This window comes from Hemitrygon akajei, chromosome 8, assembly GCF_048418815.1.
Source record: "Hemitrygon akajei chromosome 8, sHemAka1.3, whole genome shotgun sequence".
Classification (NCBI taxonomy): domain Eukaryota; kingdom Metazoa; phylum Chordata; class Chondrichthyes; order Myliobatiformes; family Dasyatidae; genus Hemitrygon; species Hemitrygon akajei.
The window spans coordinates 132,352,058-132,376,239 of NC_133131.1; the positions used below are offsets into that span (position 1 = coordinate 132,352,058).

At 40.3% G+C, this 24,182-nt stretch overlaps 1 protein-coding gene across 2 annotated transcripts in view; it reads right to left on the reverse strand.

Moving 5' to 3' along the window:
* The window catches only part of pip4k2aa (phosphatidylinositol-5-phosphate 4-kinase, type II, alpha a), a 291,639-nt gene that overhangs the window by 25,560 nt on the left and 241,897 nt on the right, over positions 1-24,182 (reverse strand). For both annotated transcript variants that reach the window (XM_073054652.1, XM_073054651.1), the window contains exon 7: positions 3,723-3,836. In XM_073054652.1, coding sequence (XP_072910753.1) covers positions 3,723-3,836 — 114 coding nt within the window. The remainder of the gene's footprint in view (positions 1-3,722; positions 3,837-24,182) is intronic.

Below are 24,182 nucleotides of genomic sequence, written 5' to 3' on the forward strand. Positions count from 1 at the left end.
CACGTTTGTGCAGTTACAGACTAGAAGAACTTAAAAAACGAAATTGCCACATGATGAACAGCTATTGGCTCTCGCGCAGGAGGACTTAAAACTAAAAAGAAATAAATACTGGAGCGTATGGAGGCAACCAACAGGGAGTTCATGGACAGTATGACCCGGCTGATGACGAACATTGAGAAACTGACTAACTCTGTTGCATTAATACAGCACCTTGTTAAATGTATAAAACATGTCTGCATCAGTGTTATCTTGTATTTCAATGTTACAGTAGGCTGTTACACATCTATTGTCAGAGAAGTACTTGCGTAAATAGGTAAACCACCTTCGTAGAAGCAAGGACAGAAAACAGGGCAAAGTGAGTATACTTATTTATTCAGTAAGTTATGGTGAAAGTATTTGGTGAGTACATTTCTAACTCTTCTGACTTCAGTCTCGTTGCTGTCTGTTTCGAAATTGTTAGGTTGTCTGGGGGTTGCATTCTGGAAAACAATGAAATGCCGCCATCTATTCCAGCATGTCATGACAGCGTTTCTAGAAACCTCCAGTTACCCCGTCCACACTACTCTTGCCCAAGCAGCGTTTTCAAATTTAACCACTCTGGAGGACGTTTTAGAAAATCTCCACTTTCGGGGCAGGAAAATGCCATTTCAGTGTGGATGGAGCCTCAGATTGATGGCATCTGAGGCATGTCAACTCTGGCAGGGTTTGCAAGACATTACTTCCTACAAAGCGAAACCCAATAGCATGAATGGCAGCGATGCTTCACTACCAGAAGAGCTCAACTCCTTCTATGCCCGCTTTGAAAGGGAGAACACAACTACAGCTGTGAAGATCCCTGTCCACCCGGAGACCCTGTGATACCTGTTTTGGAGACCAATATTAGGCTGTCTTTAAAGAGTGTGAACCCTTGCGAGGCAGCAGGTTCCGATGGAGTACCTGGTAAGGCTCTGAAAACTTGTGCCAGCTAACTGGTGGGAGTATTCAAAAACATTTTCAGCCTCTCACTGCTATCGTCTCAAGTTCCCACTTGCTTTGAAAAGGCAAAAATTATACAAATGCGTAAGAAGAGTAGTGTGAGCTGCCCTAAAGACTATTGCCCAGTAGCACTCACATCTATGGTGGAAAAATGCTTTGAGAGGTTGGACGTGGCTAGAATGAACTCCTGAATCAACAAGGACCTGGATCCACTGCAGTCTGCCTATCGCCACAATAGGCCAACGGCAGACACAATCTCAATGGCTCTTCACACAACTTTAGACCACCTAGACCATATATGTCAAACTCAAGGCCCGCGGTGGAATTATTTTTGGCCCGCGAGATAATATCTAATTACTATTAAAGCTGGCCCCAGTAATCGAAGCGCCTATGGCGTATGATATGGCTAATGCTGAGTTTATTCAGGTACCAGGTTTTCAGGGTTTTTAGTGTTTATTCGGCAGTATTACTCGGCAGTCTTCTTCATAAGAAACGGAATTTGTAAAGTGAAACACTTTGTAGTTATAGCAGAGACTGAGACACATGAGAGCAGGCTGAAAAAACGGAGGCAACGAAAGCTGCGTTCGCACACGTCCGACTGATCTGGCCCGCATGAAGCTGCATTTTGCTCAATCCGGCCCGTGACCTAAAATGAGTTTGACACCCCTGACCTAGACAATACAAACACCTATGTAAGGATGCTGTTCGTTGACTATAGCTCAACGTTTTAACACCATCATTCTCACAGTCCTGATCGATAAGCTACAGAACCTGGATCTCTGTACCTCTCTTTGCAATTGGATCAACTCCCTAACTGGAATATCACAATCTGTCTGAATTGGTGATATCTCCTCCTTGCTGATGATCAATACTGGCGCATCTCAGGGGTGTGTGCTTAGCCCATTGCTCTACTCCCTCTATACCCATGACTTTGTGGCTAGGTATAGCTCAAATGTTATCTATAAATTTGCTGATGATACACCAGCGTTGGCAGAATTTCAGATGGAGATGAGAGGGGGTACAGGAGTGAGATGTACCAGTCATTAAGACGAAAGAGTTGATTGTGGATTTTAGAAAGAGGAAAACCAATCCTTACAGAGGGAACAGAAGTGGAGACAGTGAGGAATTTCAGGTTCCTGGGTGCCTAGACTTCTGAGGATCTAACCTGGTCCCAACATTTCGATGCAGCTATAAAGAAGGCAAGACAGCGGCTTTATGTCAAAAGGAGTCTGAAGAGATTTGGTTTGTCATCTAAATCACTTGAAAACTTCTACAGATGTATCGTGGTGAGCATTCTGACAGGCTGCATCGCTGCCTGGTATGGCGGTGGGGGCTACTGCACAGGACCGAAAGAAGCTACAGAAAGTTGTAAAATTAGTCAGCTCCATCTTGGGTACTAGCCTCCATAGTGCCCACAACACCTTCAAGGAGCGATGCCTCAGAAAGGCGGCATCCATTATTAAGGACCCCCATCACCCAGGGCATACCCACTTCTCAGTGTTACCATCAGGAAGGTGGTACAGACGCCTGAAGGCACACACTCAGCGATTCTGAAACAGCATCTTCCCCTCTGCCATACAATTTCTAAATGGAGACTGAACCCATGTACAGCACCTCACTTTTTAAAAAACATATTATTTCTGTTTTTGCACTATTTTAGTCTATTTAATATACATATATACTTATTGTAATTGATTTACTTTCTAATTTTATTTTTTACTTTCTATATTGTCATGTATTACATTGAGCTGCTGCTGCTAACAAATTTCACAACACATGCCGATGATATTGACCCTGATTCAGATTCTGTTTCAGTTTGTTGCTTCCTTACAGTATGTCATCTTCACAACAGTTTGTGTCATCAGCAAATGTAGCACCCTCATCTTTGCTACCTTCACCTAGGTCATCCCAGCATAAATTGTAATCATTCTCAGCTTAACATGGTTTGCCACTCTCTACATATTACTATCCAGAAAAACACCCATAATTTTCTCTTTTTAATCCATGCCAAAAAATTACTTGCTATATCATGAGTTTTCGGTTTCTATAGTGATTTTTACATGGTTCCCTTACAAAATATTTCAAACTGCTTTCTCTCTATTCACAACGCATGCTTGTTTTTTGAGAGCTCTATTAAGTTATGCCCTGGTTCTATCTTTGTCCCTCACTTGGTTACCAAATCCTGTAATGAAGACGTAGATCAGCTTCCCTTCGTGGCTCCCATGTGATCCCAGCCACAAATCTACTCGTGGTCATAGCTCCCAGCTCCAGTGGACAGCTAGCCATGTTGCTGAATCCCTAGCTTGTCCACACACCTGCCGGTGGGCCGGTACACAACCAGAACTGGGTATTGGGAATGTGGGTAGCAATGCAGTAAGAACCGCATCCAAAGTTGGAGGTCAAAACACAGGGCAGCATGCTGCTGGAACTGGGGTTGGCAAATGTGGGATTGGCGAGTGCCTGGAGCTGGGCTGAATTATATACCAGATATCGCATTGCCTATGTGGTTTCAGAGTGACTGAGAAGTATTTTCAAAGGTAGTTCTGCCACTACTGGAGGCTACCTGCCAGGATGGTCATTCACTAGGAGAAATGGTCTAGGGATTATGTGTGTGGACATGATCAACCAACTGGTCTTTTCTTATGTGACACTTTTATACATTTGTAATTTAAAAACAAACCCCTTGGGATCGAGGAAAAGCATTGTGAACTGTTGAAATGAAAGCATACAATAATACATTTTCTTACCTCAACATCCTTCTTAAGTTTTTCGAGGAACATCTTCTTATTCTCTTCATTAATGTAAATTTTTTGGCCATCATTGATGAAGTCATTGTCCTTGTATGTTGGTAATTCCTTGGCCTGCAACCAAAATCCACACAAACATTAGGAAACTAGATTGGAAAATGGAATAGTTTACTATTCAATTGCTTTCAAAATGTTCTGAACCTCCAAAAATACAATGCTAGAAATTCCCAAGGCTGTGCATCGGGTTGGCATTAATATGGAGAAATAGGAAGGGAGGAAGTCATGATGAGCTGTTACTAAATGCTAGTTTAGCTACAAATGCAGTATGTGTCTAGAATGAGTGAAGAAAGGAGGATAATTATCTTCTGAAATTATGCAACAAGGAGATCTGATAGACATATTCACTATCATGAAGGCACAGAAAGGCTCAATGGAGAGAAACAGTTCTGCTTGGTGAAGGGATAAAGAAATAGGGGACATTTTTGTCCTGCGATCAAGAATGAGCTCCAGTTTTCTGAGATCAGAGGTGGCTAACAGGAACAGCAGAATTCCACAGTTGGAGCAGGATGTGGTTGCTGGAAAGGCAGGTGGGTAACTTGTAAGATGGTGCACACCTTCCATTATGTAAACATTTCACTAATACCATACAAATGCTTTTACTTCACTCCAAATAGTCATGAGCCAGAGACTCCCAAGGTTCAGCAAGCAAGTGTTGAGCTAATCCTTGAATCTTTTTATTTGTATACCTGGTAATCTAATCCTGTGACAGGGTTTGGAGTGGTATGACTGTTTCATTTTTGATGACTACTTTCAATGAGAGATGGCTCCCGCGATGAGGGAAGTGGTCCACATCTCCCCATGAAACTCTATGGCTGGATGGCAGTGTGCTATAGTGAAAACGGATTGGTAGAGGACCTTTGTCTTCTAGAAGTTGAGTATAAGTACCACTCCCTTATATTCTTTCATGACAAAGAATGGAAGTTACCAGAAAAGGAATCAAAAGTGACTCAAGATCATTTTCTTTTGATGCAGCAAATGTTCACGATCTGGAAAAACATTTTTAGGCAAAGTAACGGAGCACTCAAAAGAGAATTGGGTAAGGATCTGAAAGCAAAGAATCTGCAGCACTTTCAAGAAAGGGCAAAGGAGTATGATTAGCCTATTGCTCCTACATTGAGCCAATACAAGCCAGATACGCCAACTGGTTACTCTAAACAACCTGCAATTCTGTCCCACAGTATCAAAGGGTAGTTGCAACTGAGGTTTCATTTGGAAGTTACTTGGATCTGCATACTTTCATACATAATATTGCTTGCTTGCTTCTCTCATGGACAAGAATTGGAGGCAAGAATGTGGATGGATGCAAGGGGATTGTGATGGCCATGGAATTCAGGGAAAATGGCCAGCCAAGAGCACTGACACTGGAGTGGAGGGAACCAAACAGGCCATGTTTACTGGGAGAGTGGGTGATAGGGAGGTGAAGCATCAACTGTGAAAGGAACTCTAGCATCAGGCAGGACGAAGAAGCAATTGGAAGAGACAAGTATACAGCTGACATGGCGAGGGAGCTCAGATCAATAGGGCTTTGAGAGTGTGCAGGAGATCAGGTCAGCAGTTTAAAGCTGTGGGTGGGGTGGTGGTAGTGAAACTTCTCATTCACGTGTAAGCCTGCCTGGTTGACACAGCAAGACACAAACTTCTCCTGGGTGAAACCTGCAGTGGGCCACCCCTAGACAACATGGTTCAAAAATTCTGCTGCGATGCTCCAAAGGGGATGGAGCGTGAGGAAGGACACAGTTTAAAGAGACCATGAGAAGGAAATAACAAGGCCGTCTCTTGGCTGGAAATGCCTTTTGCCAGTTGGTGAGATTCCAACAGAAAATATTCGCAAATATTAAAGTGATTGACTTGGATTTTAAGCAAAATTACTTCCCTAGATTCTGCTGAGAGTTCAAAATGAACCAAAGGTGGCGCACGTGTGCTGCTGGGAGGAGGAAAAAACCATTGCCACATAATGGAAGATCTACAAAGCAACACAACAAATGCACAATGTAACCATGGCAATTCTGTCTTTTGAGCTTCGCCACCAAAGAGGAAACAAAATGTTGATGTTTGAGAATGAAATATTTGATTCTTCCTCTTTGTGACTGGACACGAAAAATATGAAATATAACTTCAAACTTCAACAAGATCATCTGAAGAGTAAATAAGAAGAATAATCAAAATATGCTTAATAGAAAGTGGACTGGAGTTTTCACTTGGTTGTTCTGTTCTGTTGATGCATTTTGTTCAGCCACCAGCAAAACTAGCTCAGATTACAAGCGACTTTAGTTCCACATTGTCAAAAGTTTAAACTGTACCGCACGAGAAGCCAGCCACTTCAAATGTCTGCCCTCAGCTCCACCACTGGTGTAGTTTTGCCATTCAGATCACCCTCATCAGCACCTGACATTATTTATCTGGGGACACAGTGTGGAATAGGTCCTTCTGGGCTGCCCAGCAACCCTCGCTTTAACCCAAACCTAAACACAGGACAACTTACAATGACCAATTAACCTACTAACCGGCACGCCTTTGGACTGTAGGAGAAAATGGGAGCACCCCAAGGAAACCTGTGCACATGCAGGAAAGAACATACAAACTTGCTTACAGAGGATGCCAGAATTGAACTTTGAACTCTGATGCCTTGAGATGTAATAGCATTGTGCTAACTGCCCATGGCATCTATTTTCTGTCTTCTTTTCAGTCCTGATTAATTGCCATTTTAGGCTGAGGCCCTTCACTTCCAACCATAGGTGCTCCCTTACCTGCTGAGTTCCTTCAGCCCTATGTGGGTGTTACAATGGTAAGTGTGACAACAGTAAACCAATTTACCAACTTACCATTAATTTATCAAAGGTAATGACTCAAATACTACACTTTCACTATCAATTCATTGTCAGGGTTCAACACTGGTCCATAGGGCATCAAGCCCAAGACAAGTGAAAATGTTTCATCCAGAGGTCTCTCATAGCTTTCCTCTGGAGCTGATACCACATGGTACAGTGTTAACACTGGTTTAAAACATAATCGGGAGTACTCTAGCACAGGGGTTCTTAACCTGGACTTCACAGACCCCTTGCTTAATGGTATTAGTCCCTGGCATAAAAAAGTTTGGGAACCCCTGCCCTGGCAGGAAGGTTTGCTAGTACTGCATAGGATGGGGGGAGGAGCATTAAGTTAGAGTTGCAGGGAGTTGGGAAGCAGAGTGCCAGAACAGACAGTGAAGTGGTTGTGGAAACAGGTGCTACTAAGACCTCAGATAAAGTCAGGAATCAAAAGGGTGAGCATGATGGGGCCAGTATTCTGAGTTGTGTATATTTCACAATAATTTTTATTATAAGAAAGGCAGATAAACTCAAGGCATGGACTAACACATGGAATAATGATATTGTAGCCATTAGTGAGACTTGGTTGCAGCAGGGGCAAGACTGGCAGCTCAATATTCCAGGCCTCTGTTGTTTTAGATGTGTATGTGCAGGAGGGATTAAAGGGAGAGTGGTGACATTATTAGTCAGGAAATGTGTCACAGCAGTACTGTCAGGACAGACTGGAGAACTCGTCTAGTGTGGCTTTATGGGTGGAACTGAGGAATAAGAAAGGTATGGTCAGGGTAATGGGGCTGTATTATAAACCATCCAACAGTCGGCGGGATTTAGAGGAAGAAGTTTGTAGAGATATCGCAGACTGTTGCAAGAAATACAAGTTTGTGACAGTAGGTGATTTTAACTTTTCAAATATTGACTGGGACTCCCATACTGTAAAAGGACTAGAGAGAAATAGAGTCCAGATAAAAGGTCTCGGCTCGAAACATCAACAGTTTACTCCTTTCCATTGATACTGCCTGGCCTGCTGAGTACCTCCAGCTTTTTGTGTGAGTTGTTTGGACTTCCAGCATCTGCAGATTTTCTCTTGCTCTAGACGGGATAGAGATTGCCAAATGTGTTCATGAAATCTTCCTTCATCAGTACACAGAAGTCCTAATGAGACCATGCATGATACTCAATCTCCAATTAGCAAATGAGACAGGGCAGGTGACAGAAGCTTCGGTAGGGGAACACTTTGTGATCATAATGCCATTAATTTCAAGGTCTGGTCATCGGGTTGATAGGATTGTAAGGGACAAGATTGGTCCTCTGGAAGATCAGAATGGTAATCTCTACGTGGAGCCAAAAGAGATGGAGGAAATATTAAAAGCATTTTTGTATCAGTAATTACTTGGAGATGGACAGAGTCAACAGAAGTGAGGCAAATAAGAAGCTAGATCATGGACTCTATACAGAGGAGGAGGTGTTTGTTGTCTTGAGGCAAATTAGGGTGGACAAATTCCCAGGGCCTGACAAGGTGTTCCTTTGGACCCTGTGGGAGGCAATTGCAGATGCCCAAGCAGAGATATTCGAATCATCCTTAGCAACAGATGAGCTACTGGAGAATTGGAGGATAGCCAATGTTGTTCTGCTGTTTAAGAAAGGCTCTAAGAATAAACCAAGAAATTATAGAGCGGTGAGCCTGACATCACTAATGGGAAAGTTATTGGAAGGTATTTTAAGGGACTGTCATTGGGATAGTCAAGGACTGATTAGGGATGGTCAGCATGGCTAATCAACCTACCCAATCTTATCAAGTTTTTAAAGGAAGCTACCAGGAAAGTGGTGAAGACAAGACAACAGATGTTGTCTACATGGACTTCAGTAAGGCATTTGACAAGGTCCCACATGGGAGGCTAGTCAAAAAGGTTCAGTCATTTGGCATTCAAATGAAGTAGTAAATTGGATTAGACATTGGCTTTGTGGGGGAAGCCAGAGTGGTAGTAGATGGTGGCCTCTCTGACTGGAGGCTTGTGACTAATGGAGTGTCACAGGGATCGGTGCTATGTCCATTGTTGTTTGTCATCTTTATCAAATATCTGGGCGATAATGTGGTTAACTAGAAGAGCCAATTTGTGGATGACACCAAGATTGGGGGTGTAGTAATGGGCTGAAAAATGGCAGATGGAATTTAATGTAGCAAGTGTTGCACTTTGGGAGGAGCAAACAAGGTAGGTCTTACATAGTGAGCTGTAGGGCACTGAGGTGTGTGGTAGAACAAAGGGATCTGAAAATACCAGTCCATAATTCATTAAAAGTGACATCACAGGAAAATAGGGTGGTAAAGAAAGCTTTTGGCACATTGGCCTTCATAAATCAAAGTACTGAGTACAGGAGATGGGATGTTATGTTGAAGTCGTATAAGACGTTGGTGAGGCCTAATTTGGAGTATTGTGTGCAGTTTTGGTTGCCTATCTACAGGAAAGATGTAAGTGATTGAAAGCGCACAGAGAAAATTTTACAAAGATGTTGCTGGGTTTGAAGGACCTGAGTTATAAGGAAAGATGGAATAGACTAGAACTTTATTCCCTAGCATGTAGAAGATTGAGAGGAGATTGGATAGAGGTATATAAAATTGTGAGGTATAGAAATGGTAAATGCAAGCAGGCTTTTCCACTGAGGTTGGGTGAGACTACTAGAGGTCATAGGTTAGGGTGAAAGGTGAAATGTTCAAGGGGAACATGAAGGGAAACTTCTTCACTCAGACGGTGGTGAGAGTGTGGAACGAGCTGCCTGTGCAAGTTGAACAGAAGTTGTACTGACTTTGCATAAACTGCACCTAATTTCCAAGCCTTTGAGAAGACATTTAAATTTAAACAGCTGATATGACTGACCCACCTAACAGCATTTGCAGTTCTAGCAGCTTGCAATCAGATAGTTGCCAGACTGGCAGTGAAGCTGCACTCTCTCCACACCACTGGGACTTGAAACTCTTGGCCATTATGTCATCAGGAGACTTTCATAGGTAATGACTGCCAATATTCGTCAGTGCACCTGGACAGTCCGGAGAGGCAGGAGGCTTTTGGCTTAATGGTAACCTAGGAATGAATGGGACCACTGGTTTGGGACTCTGGAGGGGTGGAACTGCCTTTAGCTTTCCATGTTACTTCATAGTTTCTTTCATACTTTCATTAGTTTAAACACAAAGGCTGCAGATGATCAACATGGAACCTTGCCAGCCAGCTGTGTACATCTGAAAAGTGCCATGAATTTTCAGTAATTAAATTTTTATATGCTTTGCATGGGGTCAAATCTTCCTACTATTAGTACACGAATCAAGAAAATAATAAATAATTATTTGATTTAATGAAATTTAAATAAATGAAAATATGTTTCTGCTCAAGGACAATTCTATCTATAATCCAAAACAGGATGCGTATGTTGGTTATACCTAAGTTCCTATCAAACTAAACAAAATCCACGAATAGTTATTTCTGAGCCAAACAACACAGCACACCACCAGTGTGTCGTTATATCCAGTCGCAAGAAGCAGCTCAATGAAATAAATCTATAAAGGCTTGTTACTTCAGCATCACAAAACCTAAAAGGTGGACCATCAGTGAAACATTCTTTATAGATCAGTGGTGGAAACATTTTATTAGCTCCCGGGAGTTAAGGTAGTTTCCATTAAGTCATGTTTGCCAATGGGAATGTGTGTACTATGGCAGCATGCAAGGCATAAAACTGTAGCAAGCCCATCTTATTGTGCACAATGTTGGACGTATTCCCTAGCAGCAAAATCCAGTTTTCCTTTGGCACAGGGTGGGGTGGGAAGAAACTCACATCACTAGCACATGTGGAGGGCTGGTCGCATAACAAGAAAACTAATGCAGCCTGGACTTTACTGTGAACTGAGTTGAGGTTTGAAAAGCTCAAAAACTTCAAGATGAGAGCCAGTGAGTGCTGGGTCGAACGCACAGGCATCTAGTTGGAGAGATTTTCCCTTTAGCAATCCTGTCAGTCCCATCCTATCTTTCCCCCAGCTTTGCAAATTATTCTAAATAGTGCCTCTTCAGTTTCCTTTCAAAATGGCTAATAACAGTCATAACCACAAAGGTTTAAGTAAAAGGTTTTAGAGTCATAGAGAAGTACAGCATAGAAGGCCCCTCAACCCATCTAGTCCATGCCAAAACCACTTAGACTGCCTACTCCCATCGATCTGCACTGGGAACATAGCCCCTACCATCCATGTACCTACCCAAACTTTTCTTAGCGACATTGAGCTCGTATGGACCACGTGCTGATAGCTCATCCCACGTCACCTCTTCAGCCTCTTGAATGATCTGGAGTTCATCCAGTTCCAGCTCCAACTCCTTAATGTGGATTATTAGAAGCTGTAGCTGGATGCACTTCTGCAGTTGCAGTTATGAGGGACACTGGAGGTCTCCCTGACTTCCCACATCCCACAAGAGGAGCATTCTACTATCCTCTACACTGCCTGGCATCTCCACTGTCCTAACTGGGCAAATATAGAGAAGGGAGAGAAGAAAAAACTCTAGCTGGATCTTTTTTTTTTTACTTTCTCTGACTGAACTCTCAAAGAGCAAAAGCCTCAAAATCAGCACTCTGACTCTGTCCACTCCGATGATGGCCAGCGGTCAGAGCTCCAAAACACTGCTACGTGTTGCTACCCTTTTGACCCGGTCAGCGGACCTGAGTGAAATTCCCTCCTTTCAACCTTCTGATCTTCCAACTGGCTGCTGGTCAGAGCTGCAAAAAAAATAAAACTGCCATGAGCTGCTGCCTTTCCTTCTCGGTCAGCGGACCCGAGTGAGATTTCCTCCTTTCGAGCCTCCGATCTCCCAATTGGTCGCTGGTCAGTGAGTGCCAGGTTGAACAATGTCGCCCCATCTTTTATTTCATTGAATTATGAAAGCACAGGTGGGGACCAGTTGGAGAGAATTTCCCTTTATTAATACCCTCGGTCCCACTGTAGCTTTGCAATTTATTCTAACTAGTGCCTCTTCAATTTCCTTTCAAAATGGCTGAAAACAGACATAACCACAAAGGTTTATGTAAAAAGTTTTCCCATACATCCTCTTGTATCTTTTGGTGAAAATGTTATACATGAACCCTCCATTTTGTTTTCTGAAGTATCTTCCAATGGGTGCACATCCTTCCCACTTACCTCATGTGAATATGTTATGATCAATGGTGCAAGTTCATAGAGCATTGGAAACAGGTCCTATGACACCAGGCCCATACCAATCATCAATTACCAACCTGTTTTAATATCAAGTTCCCATCAATTTACACCAGATTCCACAGTTCACCTGCACACTGTGCAGGGGGGGGGGGGGGGCGAACAGTAGCCAACTAACTTACCAACCCACAATGCTGAGTGTGAGAAGAAACTCATGCAGTCACATAGACAGCACTGGAGATCGGGACTGAATCCAGTCCAGTGAGATGTCAGACAGCAGCTCTACTGTGTCATTGCTACTGTACTTTCAAATCTCTTCACAACCATCTTCGTTCCGTTCAAATCTCCTTTCAACCATCTTTGCTCCAAGGAGAAAATCTCCAGTGCCTCCCTTTGTAGCTGAAATCACTTTTCACAATCTTTTCACAACTTTTCTAAGATCTTCACTTCTTTTGTAATAGAAGTTCATTAAAAGGCAAGTTTAAAAACCTATCTATCAAACAGACTACAGAAACTGAATATTACCAGTAGATGGTTTTACAAAGACTTTCTAAGTAAATAAATTATTTTAAATGAGCTGCAGTTGGACTAGAGTCAGATTGAAATGCTCATCTTTTATGGTAAATCCATCTTCAACTGTATTCATCAAAAATGATCAAATTACCACTTTTAAGTGTAATGTCGTATTGAAACTAATGCAGTGTTATCTTAATTATACTCTAAATTGCTGCCAGATTAAATTGGATCATGGCACAGATTGAGCAGGAGTCAAAGAATCTTAAATTTTTTTTTATGTAACTAATGGAACTTTGATGCAATTTGCACACATTATCCTAACTGAGCATCAGTGAACAATTTATTACTAGATGGGATATGATAGGAACATTTTATTGCTTTTATCATGACTTTACTGATGATTACTGATGCTGAGGCAATAACTGGCCAAACTGGATTCAGCAGATTAGGCAACTACAAACCTCAGGGGTCAGAATTCCAGTGATTCATAACCTTCGATTTATTAAAACTTCAAAAGTTTAATGAATCCAGCATTCACTCTAATTGAAAGGGGGTTTCAGATTTCCACTTCTTTCTGTCTGAGAAAATACTTACTATTCCCACTCCCAACTTTGAGGACATATAGTTTCTTTGCCCATATTCGGTAGAATCTCTTCACAAATTGAAACACCTTAATGCGATCACCGCTTAAGCATCGAAACTTCAGAGAACAGAAACAAAGCTGATAGAATTTGACCTTATAGTCACACCCAATATCAAATTCATGAATCTGCTTTTCATAATATGACCTTCCTGAGGCTGAGCAACCTCAACCAAGATCAGTTTTCCAAATGGGAATCTAACTGAGGCTCCACATAAACTAAGCTCACACATCACTTTTGCATTAGCATTCCCCTGAAATGAACAGAATTCCAAAAACATTTCTGTTTTTTTAAAAAGAAATATGATGCTTTAGGAATTGTTTACCCTGGTGGCAAGTCAAGGTGTTTACGCATGGTTTTAATCTTGTATTCTATTCCCATCCACAGGACTTACCAAGGCCCCAACTTATTCATAGAGTTATACAGCACGGAATTGAGCTAAATGGCTCACCACATCCATGCCAACGTTTTGCCCATCAACAGTATCATCTGTAATTGTAAATACAAAGTTCTCATGCCATCAACTGAAAACTTGAGGCCCAAACACAAATACTCTTGGAATAATATTTTGTGTATCCTTCCAAATATTTCCTTTACTTTTATGCACCACTGCCAATTCGAAATTGATGAGCACCCTATGTCACAAGTCTACCTCTAATTCCAAGTATGTTTATTATTATAGTAACTTCCTGAGTAGATACCTTATTGTATCTTCTCTAGATGTTCAGATACTTGATGCCCAGAGATGGCATCGTGAGCCACCATGCTAGAAAAAGCTCATTATGGTTAGACATGGCCTTTAAAAATCCATTGTAACCTTCTGTAAAGAGCTCCCCAGTTGATGTCAGAGTCAATGATGTAAGATTTCAGACAATTCTTCACTACTGGTGTTAAACTGACTGGTCCCATAAGTAATCTAATTTTTTTTCTTTTGTAGACATTACTCACTTGATTTTCAATGACAGCCTGAGATTCTATACCTTAACTCATATTTTAAAATATTTAAAATTGCAAGTGGACTACAGCAGCAGGAGAGTTTAATTTCACAAGACCATTAAGTGATATTCTAGGACTGGGAAATAAATCACTGCTTTATCATGTGGCAGACGATTTATATCCATGCATTAAAAAGTCAATGAAGTACTTCAAAAACACAAACATGCATCTTGTCGAATATTCCCTACTGACCAAGAAAAAGAAACAATGAAAGTTGTAACTTTTAATAATGGCAGATTCAAGACAGTGGATTTATCAGTAATTTTGGCACAGGCTTCAATGTGTTTGACAGAGCATTTTACTGAAATGCTAACTAAACTTAAATAATCCCAACTTTAACTCTCCAGAGAAGGGGTATATTTTTCCACATCTGTTAAACCAAGATTTGTTTTATTCTGCCAAGCCACCAGCTTTTCAAATTGAGTTTGTAGTGTTACTGCTTTCAAAAATACAAAGCACATCTGGAAGTGCAAACCTGCAGCCACCAATCATTTACATCATTTAATCTTAAATCCAAAATGTCACCTGTTTCTGATGGAAGCAGTCAGTTAGATGGTTATTAAATGTTAATTTTACAAACCCCCATTGTTATGAAATGCAACTGGAAATATGCATATAAATACCGAATAGGCAAAGATCAATAATTACAGTACTACAAAGTTTGTATAATATTATAATAGTTGGCAAAAAATCTCAAGTTTTCAAAATAGCAGCACAAATAAAACATATTTTCAGCATCCTCTTTCACTGCTCCTTCCTTAATCTCACTTGAAGTCAGCTCAAAAAAAAATTACTTTTGCAAGATTTTATTTCCAAAGCAGAATTTTGGGAGAATGCTTTCCAAAGAAAGAATTTGGAGAAAAATAACTAAGATTCAACATCCTTGTGTCAAAATTGCAGTAAAACTAATAGACCATAAGACTACAGAAGCAGAATTAGGCCATTTGGTCCATTAATTCTGCTCCGCCATTCCATCATTGCTGATTTGTGATTCCTCTCCACTCTCCAGCCAATAAGCGAATCCTATATCCATGCTACTATTTTTCCTATAATATCATGGGCTTTTATCTTGTTAAACAGGCTTATGTGTGACACCTTCTTAAAGGCTCTCTGTAAATACAAGTACGCAACATCCACTGATTCTCCTTTGTCTATCCTCAAAGAATTCTTACAGATTTGTCAGGCAAGATTTTCCCTTAAGGGAACCATACTGACTTTGGCTTGTTTTATCATGTGCCTCGAACTGCTGATACCTCTTCCTTAACAAATGACTCCAACAGCTTCCCAATAACTGAGGTCTGGCTATAATTTCCATTCTTCTGCCTCCCTCCCTTTTTGGAGAGCAGAGTGACATTTGCAATTTTCCAGGCCTCTGGAACCATTCCAGGATCTAGTGATTCTAGAAAGATCATTACTAATGTCTTCACAGTCTCTTTAACCCTGGGGTGTTGTCCACCTGGTCCAGGTGACTTATTTACCTTCAGTCCTTTCAGCTTCCCAAGCACTTTCTCCCGAATAATATCAATTGCACTCACTTCTGCTCCGACACTCTTGAACTTCCAGCATACAGCTAGTATCTTCCTCAGTGAAGATGGAAGCAAAATACTTACTCAGTTTGTCTGCCATTTCCTTGTGCCCCATTACTACCTCTCCATTGTCATTTTCCAATGGTCTGATATATACTCTCGCCTATCTTTTACTCTTTATAAATCTTTTTTAAAAATTTCTGGTATTTTCTTTGATACTATTGGCTAGCTTACCTTCATATTTCATCCTTTCCCTCCTTTTGGCTTTTTAGTTGCTTTCTGTTTGTTTTTAAAAAGCTTGCCAATCCTCTAACTTCTCACTAACTTTTGCTCCACTATATGCCCTCTATTTTGCTGTTATGCTGTTTTTTGACTTCCCTTATCATCCTACTTTCAGAATACTACTTCTTGTTTGGGATCTATCTATCCTGTGCCTTTCGAATTTCAACCAGAACCTCGTCATTGTTGTTCTGCTAGTGTCCCCTTCCAATCAACTTTGTCCAGCTCCTCTCTCATGCCTTTATAATTCCATTTACACCACTGTAATATTGATGTATCTGAATTTAGCTTCTCCCTTGTAATTGCAGGGTGAAGTCTATGACATGATGATTGTTGTCTCCTCAGGGTTCCTTGACTTAAGCTCCCGAATCAAATCTGATTCATAACACACTAGCAAATCTAGAATGGCCTTTCCCCTTGTAGGTTTAACCACAAGCTGCTCTAAAATGCCATCTTGCAGGCATTCAACAAATTTTGTTTCTTGGGATCCAGTCACTTTAAAAATATCTAAAATTTTGGCCTCCACAGCCACCCATGGTAATACATTCCACAGATTCACCACCCTCTACCTAAAGAAATTCCTCCTTGTCTTAAATGATCATCCTTCTATTCTGAGGCTATATCATCTGGTCCTACAATCCCTCAGAACAGCAAACACCCTCTCCATGTCTACTGTATCTAGGTCTTCCAATATTCAATAGGTTTCAATGAGATGGCCCATCATTCTTCCAACCTGCAGTGAGTAAAGGCTGAGAACCATCAAATGCTCCTCATATGTTAACCCTTTCATTCCGTGGATCATTCTCGTGAACCTTCTCGAGACCCTCTTTAATGCCAGCACATCCTTTCTTAGATAAGAGGCAAAAAAAACTGCTCAGAATACTCCAATTGTTGTCTGACCAATGCCTTATAAAGAGCCTCATCTTCACTTTTAATAATACAGCAACTACAGGCAAGGAGAAAGGGCATTGCAAAATTTGATCACCCACTATCTATGTTGCAGTTCATGCCCAGGACATGCCTTCTTTTCATTGTTACTTTCAGGAAAGTGGTACAGAAGCCTGAAGGCACACACTCAGAGATTCAGGAACAGCTTCTCCTCTCTGCAATACAATTCCTAAATGGACATTGAACCCACAAACACTAGCTCATTTCCTTTTTTTGTAAATATATGTTATTTCTGTTTTTGCACTATTTTTAATCTATTCAATATACGTACATATACTTACCATAATCAATTTATTTATTTATTTCTATATTATCATGTATTTCGTTGTACCGCTGCTGCTAAGTTAACAAATTTCACAAGGTATGCCGGTGATAATAAACCTGATTCTGATTCTGTAGATTTATTGAGTATGCCCACAAGAAAACGTATATGGTGACATGTATGTACTTTGATAACAAAATTTACTTTGAACTATTCCTTTCAGTCACAGAATCAGAATTCCAAATGTCACTGTGTGGAAGGCTTACTAAAGTCTCTGCTAATTCAATCCAATAGCAGTCCAGCCAGCCCTATTCTCTTCCCGTCTTAGTTGTGTCAATGCTTTCCTTTCCTGTACATATCAAGTTCCATTATAATGCCACAATTCAATATACCTCTAGTTCTCTTCCAGCAGCAACTCCCAGATTTTTTTTGCTATTTAAATTAATCTTTTTCCCATGCCACTTCAATCACCTCCACTTTATGTGCTCTGGTTCTTGACACATCCCCCAATGTAAACAGCTTCTCTCAACTCTGACAAGATTCTTTATGATTTGAAATACCACTACAAAATTCTCCTGCAAACATTGTTCTAAAAAGAATAATGCTACTACAACCACATAACTCATTCCTGGATCTAGAATTATTTAATCACTTACTTTAAATATCCCATCTCCTAACGTAGTATTTGAGCTTATGTTTGTGGACTATTAGTTCAGTTGTCTGGATTACGAATCAGCACCCTGACCACCACACCGATGTGTCCTCCCCTGTGTTTATATCAGTGTGTTGCTTTGCCTGTTCTTTCAATCCTATTTGCTGTGTCTCTATTGCTCCTCTGTGCTCAACTCACACCATCAGCACCTTGAGGATCAAAACATTTTTTGAGATACAGAGTGCACTCTGAAGAATGGCAGTGCCATTCAATATCCTGGGTGCAAAATTTTGATGCAAGTGAGTTATTTTTCTCTGCTCATGTAATCGCTTTTCTATGAAAAGGCATCACTACATAATTTATAAATACTTCATCTGACAAAAGCAATCATTTATTAAAATACATTAATGATGCAATAATTGAATGCAACTTATTAATGGTTAAAGTACCAGATTACAACTGCATTGAAGATATTGGTTCTGTTTAAGTATCTTTGTATTTTCAATATAGGGATTAAAATTTTAACAAATTACAGTATTTCTATTACATTACTAAATTTGCTTTCTTAGCAAATATTGCTAAGCAAGCTAAAATTTCAAACTGGAACAAAAAGCTGAATGGCAGATTTAACCTATTAAACCACAGCACATGCAGAAGGGATGAAAACCTCTTTTCCTGCTTTGCAAAATTTAAGAGGAATTTAATTCATGTCAAAACTGCCCAAATTTTAAGCATGATTTGGAATAAAATTGCCCATCTCATTCAAACTGACCTTGGGAGCAGAAATTACCACTTATATCAGATTTAAGCCAAAATATACGATTTAGCTGGAGCTGAGTGTATTCTACCATGCAGATTACTTAAATTGCACTTGACTTGGGAGTATTCAATGCTAATTTAATGCTTCATTTTGCAGCATTGGTATGTGTTACCAGATAAAAACCAAAATTGCTTCCTGTCCATTGAATGAGAGATAGAGAAAAATATGAAAATAGTGAATTACATTCAATGTTAACTTGTTTCCTGAATCCAAATCTTCCTTAATTCAACATGCAACTTTCATGTTAAATTATTATTCTCAATAAGTATTTACTTAGCTCACCCTAAATTAATTCCTGGAGAAAAATCCTTTGCTTGATTTCTGCAGAAAGAATGTCTTAAAACTGAGAAGATCTGAAGAACAGGAAATGGGAAGCTCACAGCAAAAATTGATCCTCAGCCTACCACACCAGCACTAGATCTTCACTGGAGCAAAACTACTGCCATTGCTCCACACTCTTCCTGTAACCATATTATAATTTATCAAAATATATAAAGTAACTCTTCTACAGTAAGTATTATAATGGAATACAGCAAGGAAAATGTCTGTACTGAGGTTAGCAGCTGAATGATTTTTCTGTGTTTTTCATTAACACTTCCAAATGTTTCCCACTACTCTGGTCTACTCTACTTTTTTAAAGTTTAGTCACTTAAATTTGTATAAGATATTTCAGAATAATGATTCATATTTTATAAGAATCTAAGACCATAAGATATAGGAACAGAATTAAGCCATTTGGCCAGTCAAGTCTGCTCTGCCATTTCATCATGGCTGATCCAATTTTCCTCTCAGCCCCAGCCTCCTGCCTTCTCCCCGTATCCCTTCATACCCTGACCAATCAAAAATCTATCAACCTCTGTCTTAAACCTACATAAAGACTTAGCCTCCACAGCTGCCTGTAGCAAAAGAATCCCACAGATTCACTACTCCCTGGTCAAGAAATTCCTCCAAATCTCTGTTCTATTCTGAGGCTGTGTCCTCTGGTCTTAGACTCTCCCACAATAGGAAACATCCTCTCCAAATCCAATCTATCAAGGCTATTCACTACTTGATTTTTGTAGTTTCTCTCCATTTAGAAAATCAACTTATTCATTTCTTCTACCAAAATGCATGACCATACACTTCCTGACACTGTATTCCATTTGCCACTTATTTGTCCATTTTCCTAATCTGTCTAAGTCCTTCTGTTGCCTCTCTACTTCCTCAAAACTACTTGCCCCTCTATCTATCTTCAGATTGTCTGCAAACTTTGCAACAAAGCCATCAGCTCCACCATCCAAATCATTGACATCTGAAGCAAAAAGAATCAGTCCCAACACAGGCCCCTGTGGAACAGCTCCAGCCACTGGCAGCCAGTTAGAAAAGACTCCCTTTATTCCCACTCTTTGCCTCTTGCCAATCAGCCACTGCTCTATCCATGCTAGAATCTTTCCTGTAATACCTTGTTAAGCAGCCTCTTGTAAGACATCTTGTCAAAAGCCTTCTGAAAATCCAGGTACACAACATCAACCGATTCTCCTTCGTCTATACTGTTTGTTACTTCTTCAAAGAATTCCAACAGATTTATCAGGCAAGAAATTTCCTTGAGGAAACCATGCTGACAATGGCCTATTTTATCATGTGCCTCCAGGTACCCTGAGGCCTCATCCTTAATAATCGATTCCAACATTTTCCCAACCATTGAGGTCAGACCTCTCTCCCTTCTTGTGTGAAGTGTGGACAGTCATTTTCAATTTTCCAGTCTTCCTGAACCACTCCAGAGTCTAGTGATTCTTGAAAGGCCATTACTAATGCCTCCATGAACTCTTCAGCCATCACTTTCAGAACTCTGGGGTCAACACCATCTGGTCCAGATCACTTATATACCTTTAGTCCTTTCAGTTCCTTTGCCAAGACCCTTCTCTTTAGTTATAGTTACTTCACACACTTCATGACCCCTGACACCTGGATCATACAGCGTACTGCTAGTGCCTTTCACAGCAAAGACTGATGTAAAATACTTATTCAGTTCGTCCGCTATTTCGTTATCCCCCATTACCTCTTCAGCATTATTTTCCAGCAGTCTGATACCCACTCTCGCCTCTCTTTTACACTTTATGGATTTCACATTTCCTGGATTAAAGCTTTCTCAATTCAATATGTAACTGATATATATTGAATCATCTTATCCATGCAAAGAATCAAGAGTCACTTCAGTAATTAAACGAAGAAAATGACAACTGAGAAACTCTGGAAAGAACATAAGCATCAAACTGTAATAATCAATTAAACGTGTAAAAGTGCAGGAAGCATTGGTTCATCAGAGTCAGAAATCCAGAGAAATGAACAACACAGGAAAGACCATTACGCTAAATGAGGCCATTCATTTTGATTAGATTTTAGTTGACAATGTCATGTAATATCCACAGTGAGCTATTTCTCTATTGAGTCTTAATCTTCTTTATTATAGCTTTTCAATTTCCTAAGGCAGTTACAGCGGTAGCAAGGATTATGAAATAATATTTCTTCGATGAATCTCACATCAGTAGAAGGGAAATTATTTGAGAAAATTCTAAGGGACTGGATTTAAATATATTTGAAAAGGCAGGGAATGATCAGAGATTGTCTTTGTGAGGGGAAATCTTGCTTCACTCTTGATTGAGTTTTGCTGAGGAGACTGTTGAAGGCTGGGTGGTGCAAGGACCTTGGTAGGGCATTTGACAAGGTCCCACATGATAGCTTGGTATAAATGTTATCACATATAATCGAAGGTGAGGTGGCTAATTGGACTGGGTACACAGGCAGAGGGAAGTGCTGGAAGAATGTCTTTCTGATTGGAGGTCTGTGACTACTGGTGTCCTGAAGGATTATATATCAATAACGTGGATACGGAGGCAGAAGGTCTGATTAGTAAGTTTGCCAATGACAATTAAAATTAATGATGTTGTGGATAGAAGGTTGTCTAAGATTACAGCAGGATACCGAGCAGTAGAAAAGTTGGGCAAAGCACTGGCAGATGGAATTTAATCCTGACATCTATGTAGTCATTCAGTTTGGGAGTCAAATAGGGGCAGGACATACATAGTAAATGGTAGGGTACTAAAAAATGTTGATGAGCAGAAAGACCTTTTTTTTATTCATTCAAGGAGTGTGGACATTACAACTGAGACAGCATTTAATTGGCTATCCTCACTTGCCCTTAAGGTGATAAGTGAGCTGCCTGCTTGAACTGTTACAATGCTTGGGGTGTAGATAAAACCAAAACACAATCAGGTGTTCTGAAAGTGGCAATAGAGTAATGAAAGGGCCCATGCATACTTTCTGACAGAATAGAAGAGTTGGAATATTATGAGGCAACTTCACACAACACTCACTAGGCTACATTTGGAGAATCGTGTGCACCTCTGTTAAAACTATAAGATCATTGGACAGAGCAGCAGAATTGGGTCATTCAGCCCATCGAGTCTGTTCTGACATTCCATCATGCCTTATTAATTATTCCACTCAACCCCATTCTCATGCCTTCTCCTCCTAACCTTTGATGCACTGACTAATCAAGAATTTATCAACCTCCACTTTAAATATACCCAAAGACTTGGCCTCCACAGACATGTGTGATAACGAATTCCACAGATTTACAATCAGAATCAGGTTTATCATTACTGGCATGTGATGTGAAATTTGTTAACTTAGCAGCAGCAGTTCAACGCAATACATAATCTAGCAGAAGAAAAGCGCACACACACACACAAAAACAAAATAATAAATAAATAAATTACAGTATATGTATATTGAATAGATTAAAAATTGCGCAAAAAACAGAAATACTATAGATTAAAAAAAATTTACCCTCTGACTAAAGAAATTCCTCTTCATCTCCATTCTAAATGGACACTCTTCTATTCTGAGGCTGTGCCATCTGGTCCTAGACATAGGAAACATTCTCACCACATCCACTCTATCTAGGTCAGGGGTTCCCAATCTGGGGTGCCCGCACCCCTGGGGGGTGTGAGATGGAATTTCAGGGGGTGCAACAAAGAGTGGCTTGTGTCCTTGAGTGACGAGTCACGAGTCATCACTCAGCCAGCTGCCAGTGTGCCTTGAGAAGTGGTAGCAACGTTTGCCCAAGCACACTCCAGTCTCCCGCTGCCCGAGTCCGCGTTGAGGATTCTCATCAGTGTTACCTGGGAGTTACACCTCAGAGTTGAGGAGTCTCATCAACGTTAGCTAGAAGGTTACATCTCAGAGTTAAAAATCATCTCATAATGCCAAAATCTTTATACATCCCGAATCAACTATTGAGTAACGACTTCGTGTTAAAACCAAACCCGCAGACAGTAGGTAAATTATTCATTATAAAATTTTAAAAAGCTGCATTTTGATAAAAAGCAGCTGAAGTCATTCATTCGTATTTGTCTCAATGCATTAAAGAAGTTTTTGAATTTCAAAGGTTTTTTTCTCTTAAAAAGTTTTTTTCTTGAATCGTTGATAATTTTGAATTGTGTTAGTTGAGGAGGATCATGGTTAGCACTGAGGACTTTGAATCGTGTGATGGGAGTTTATATCTCTGGTAATCATCGGAAATAGGTGTGTAAATTCAGTAGATAGTAGCCTAATAAGTTGCATCGTGTCTCCGCAGCATTTCCACCTGATGACTTATCTTGGCGTAACCGCAGATAATATCGTAATATAATATTCAAAAGCATATTTCTCACGATACTTTGCTATAGGCGTGTCTGGTTGAGTAAAGCGGTCATCCCTGACTTAGTCAGATAGTTTTTCTCATATTAGTTCATATTTTTCTCTTTACCCTTAACCCTTCATTAACTCTTCATCATGTCAAAAAGAAGGAAATGGAATGATGACTATGTGTGCTTTGGTTTCACTTGCACAACAGGAAATGATGGCTTGCAAAAACCCCAGTGCTTTCTCTGTAGCATTGTGTTTTCCAACTCAAATCTGAAGCCATCCAAGCTTCAAGAGCACTTCAAGAACAAGAATGGCGGAGCTGATGTTGAAGGACAGGACATGATGTTGGGTCATTGAAAATCAAAAGAGTTCGTTTTGATTCACAAGGAACTCTTCCAAAATTAGGTTTGTTTCTGTTGAAAAACCACTACTTCTTGCTTCATACCAAGGGGCATATAAAGTGGCGAAATCCAAGAAGCCCCAATCTCATCAAGCCACGTGCACTGGAAATGGCAACAATTATCCTGGGCAAAGAAGCAAGAAAATAATTTTAACAGGTGCCCCTATCAAATAATGTCATTCACAACCGAATCAGTGATTTGAGTTAAGATATTTTGGACCAAGTCATCTCAGATGTCAGAGCTGGTCCTCTTAAAATCTCTGTTCAGTTGGATGAGTCAACTGATGTCTCCAGTTGTAGTCAACTCATCACATTAGTGAGGTATGTCAATGACGGTGCTGTGAAGGAAGATTTCCTTTTTTGTAAAGATCTGAAAACAAACACAACTGCAAAGGATGTAATGCAGCTGGTGAAAGATTTCTTTGCCAAACATGATTTAGATATCAAAGTCATTGGTTCTGTGTGCACTGACGGGGCACCTGCAATGCTTGGAAATAAATCTGTCTTTTCTGAATTGATGAAAAAGGAGATTCCAGACTTGCAAGTTACCCATTGTTTTCTTCATCGGCATGCTTTGGCATCAAAAACATTGCCTCCAAATTTGAAGAAAGTCCTTGATACTTGTATGAAGATCATCAACTGGATCAGGGGGCGTACTTTGAACCACCGCATCTTCAAATCATTTTGTGAGCATCCGGGAAGT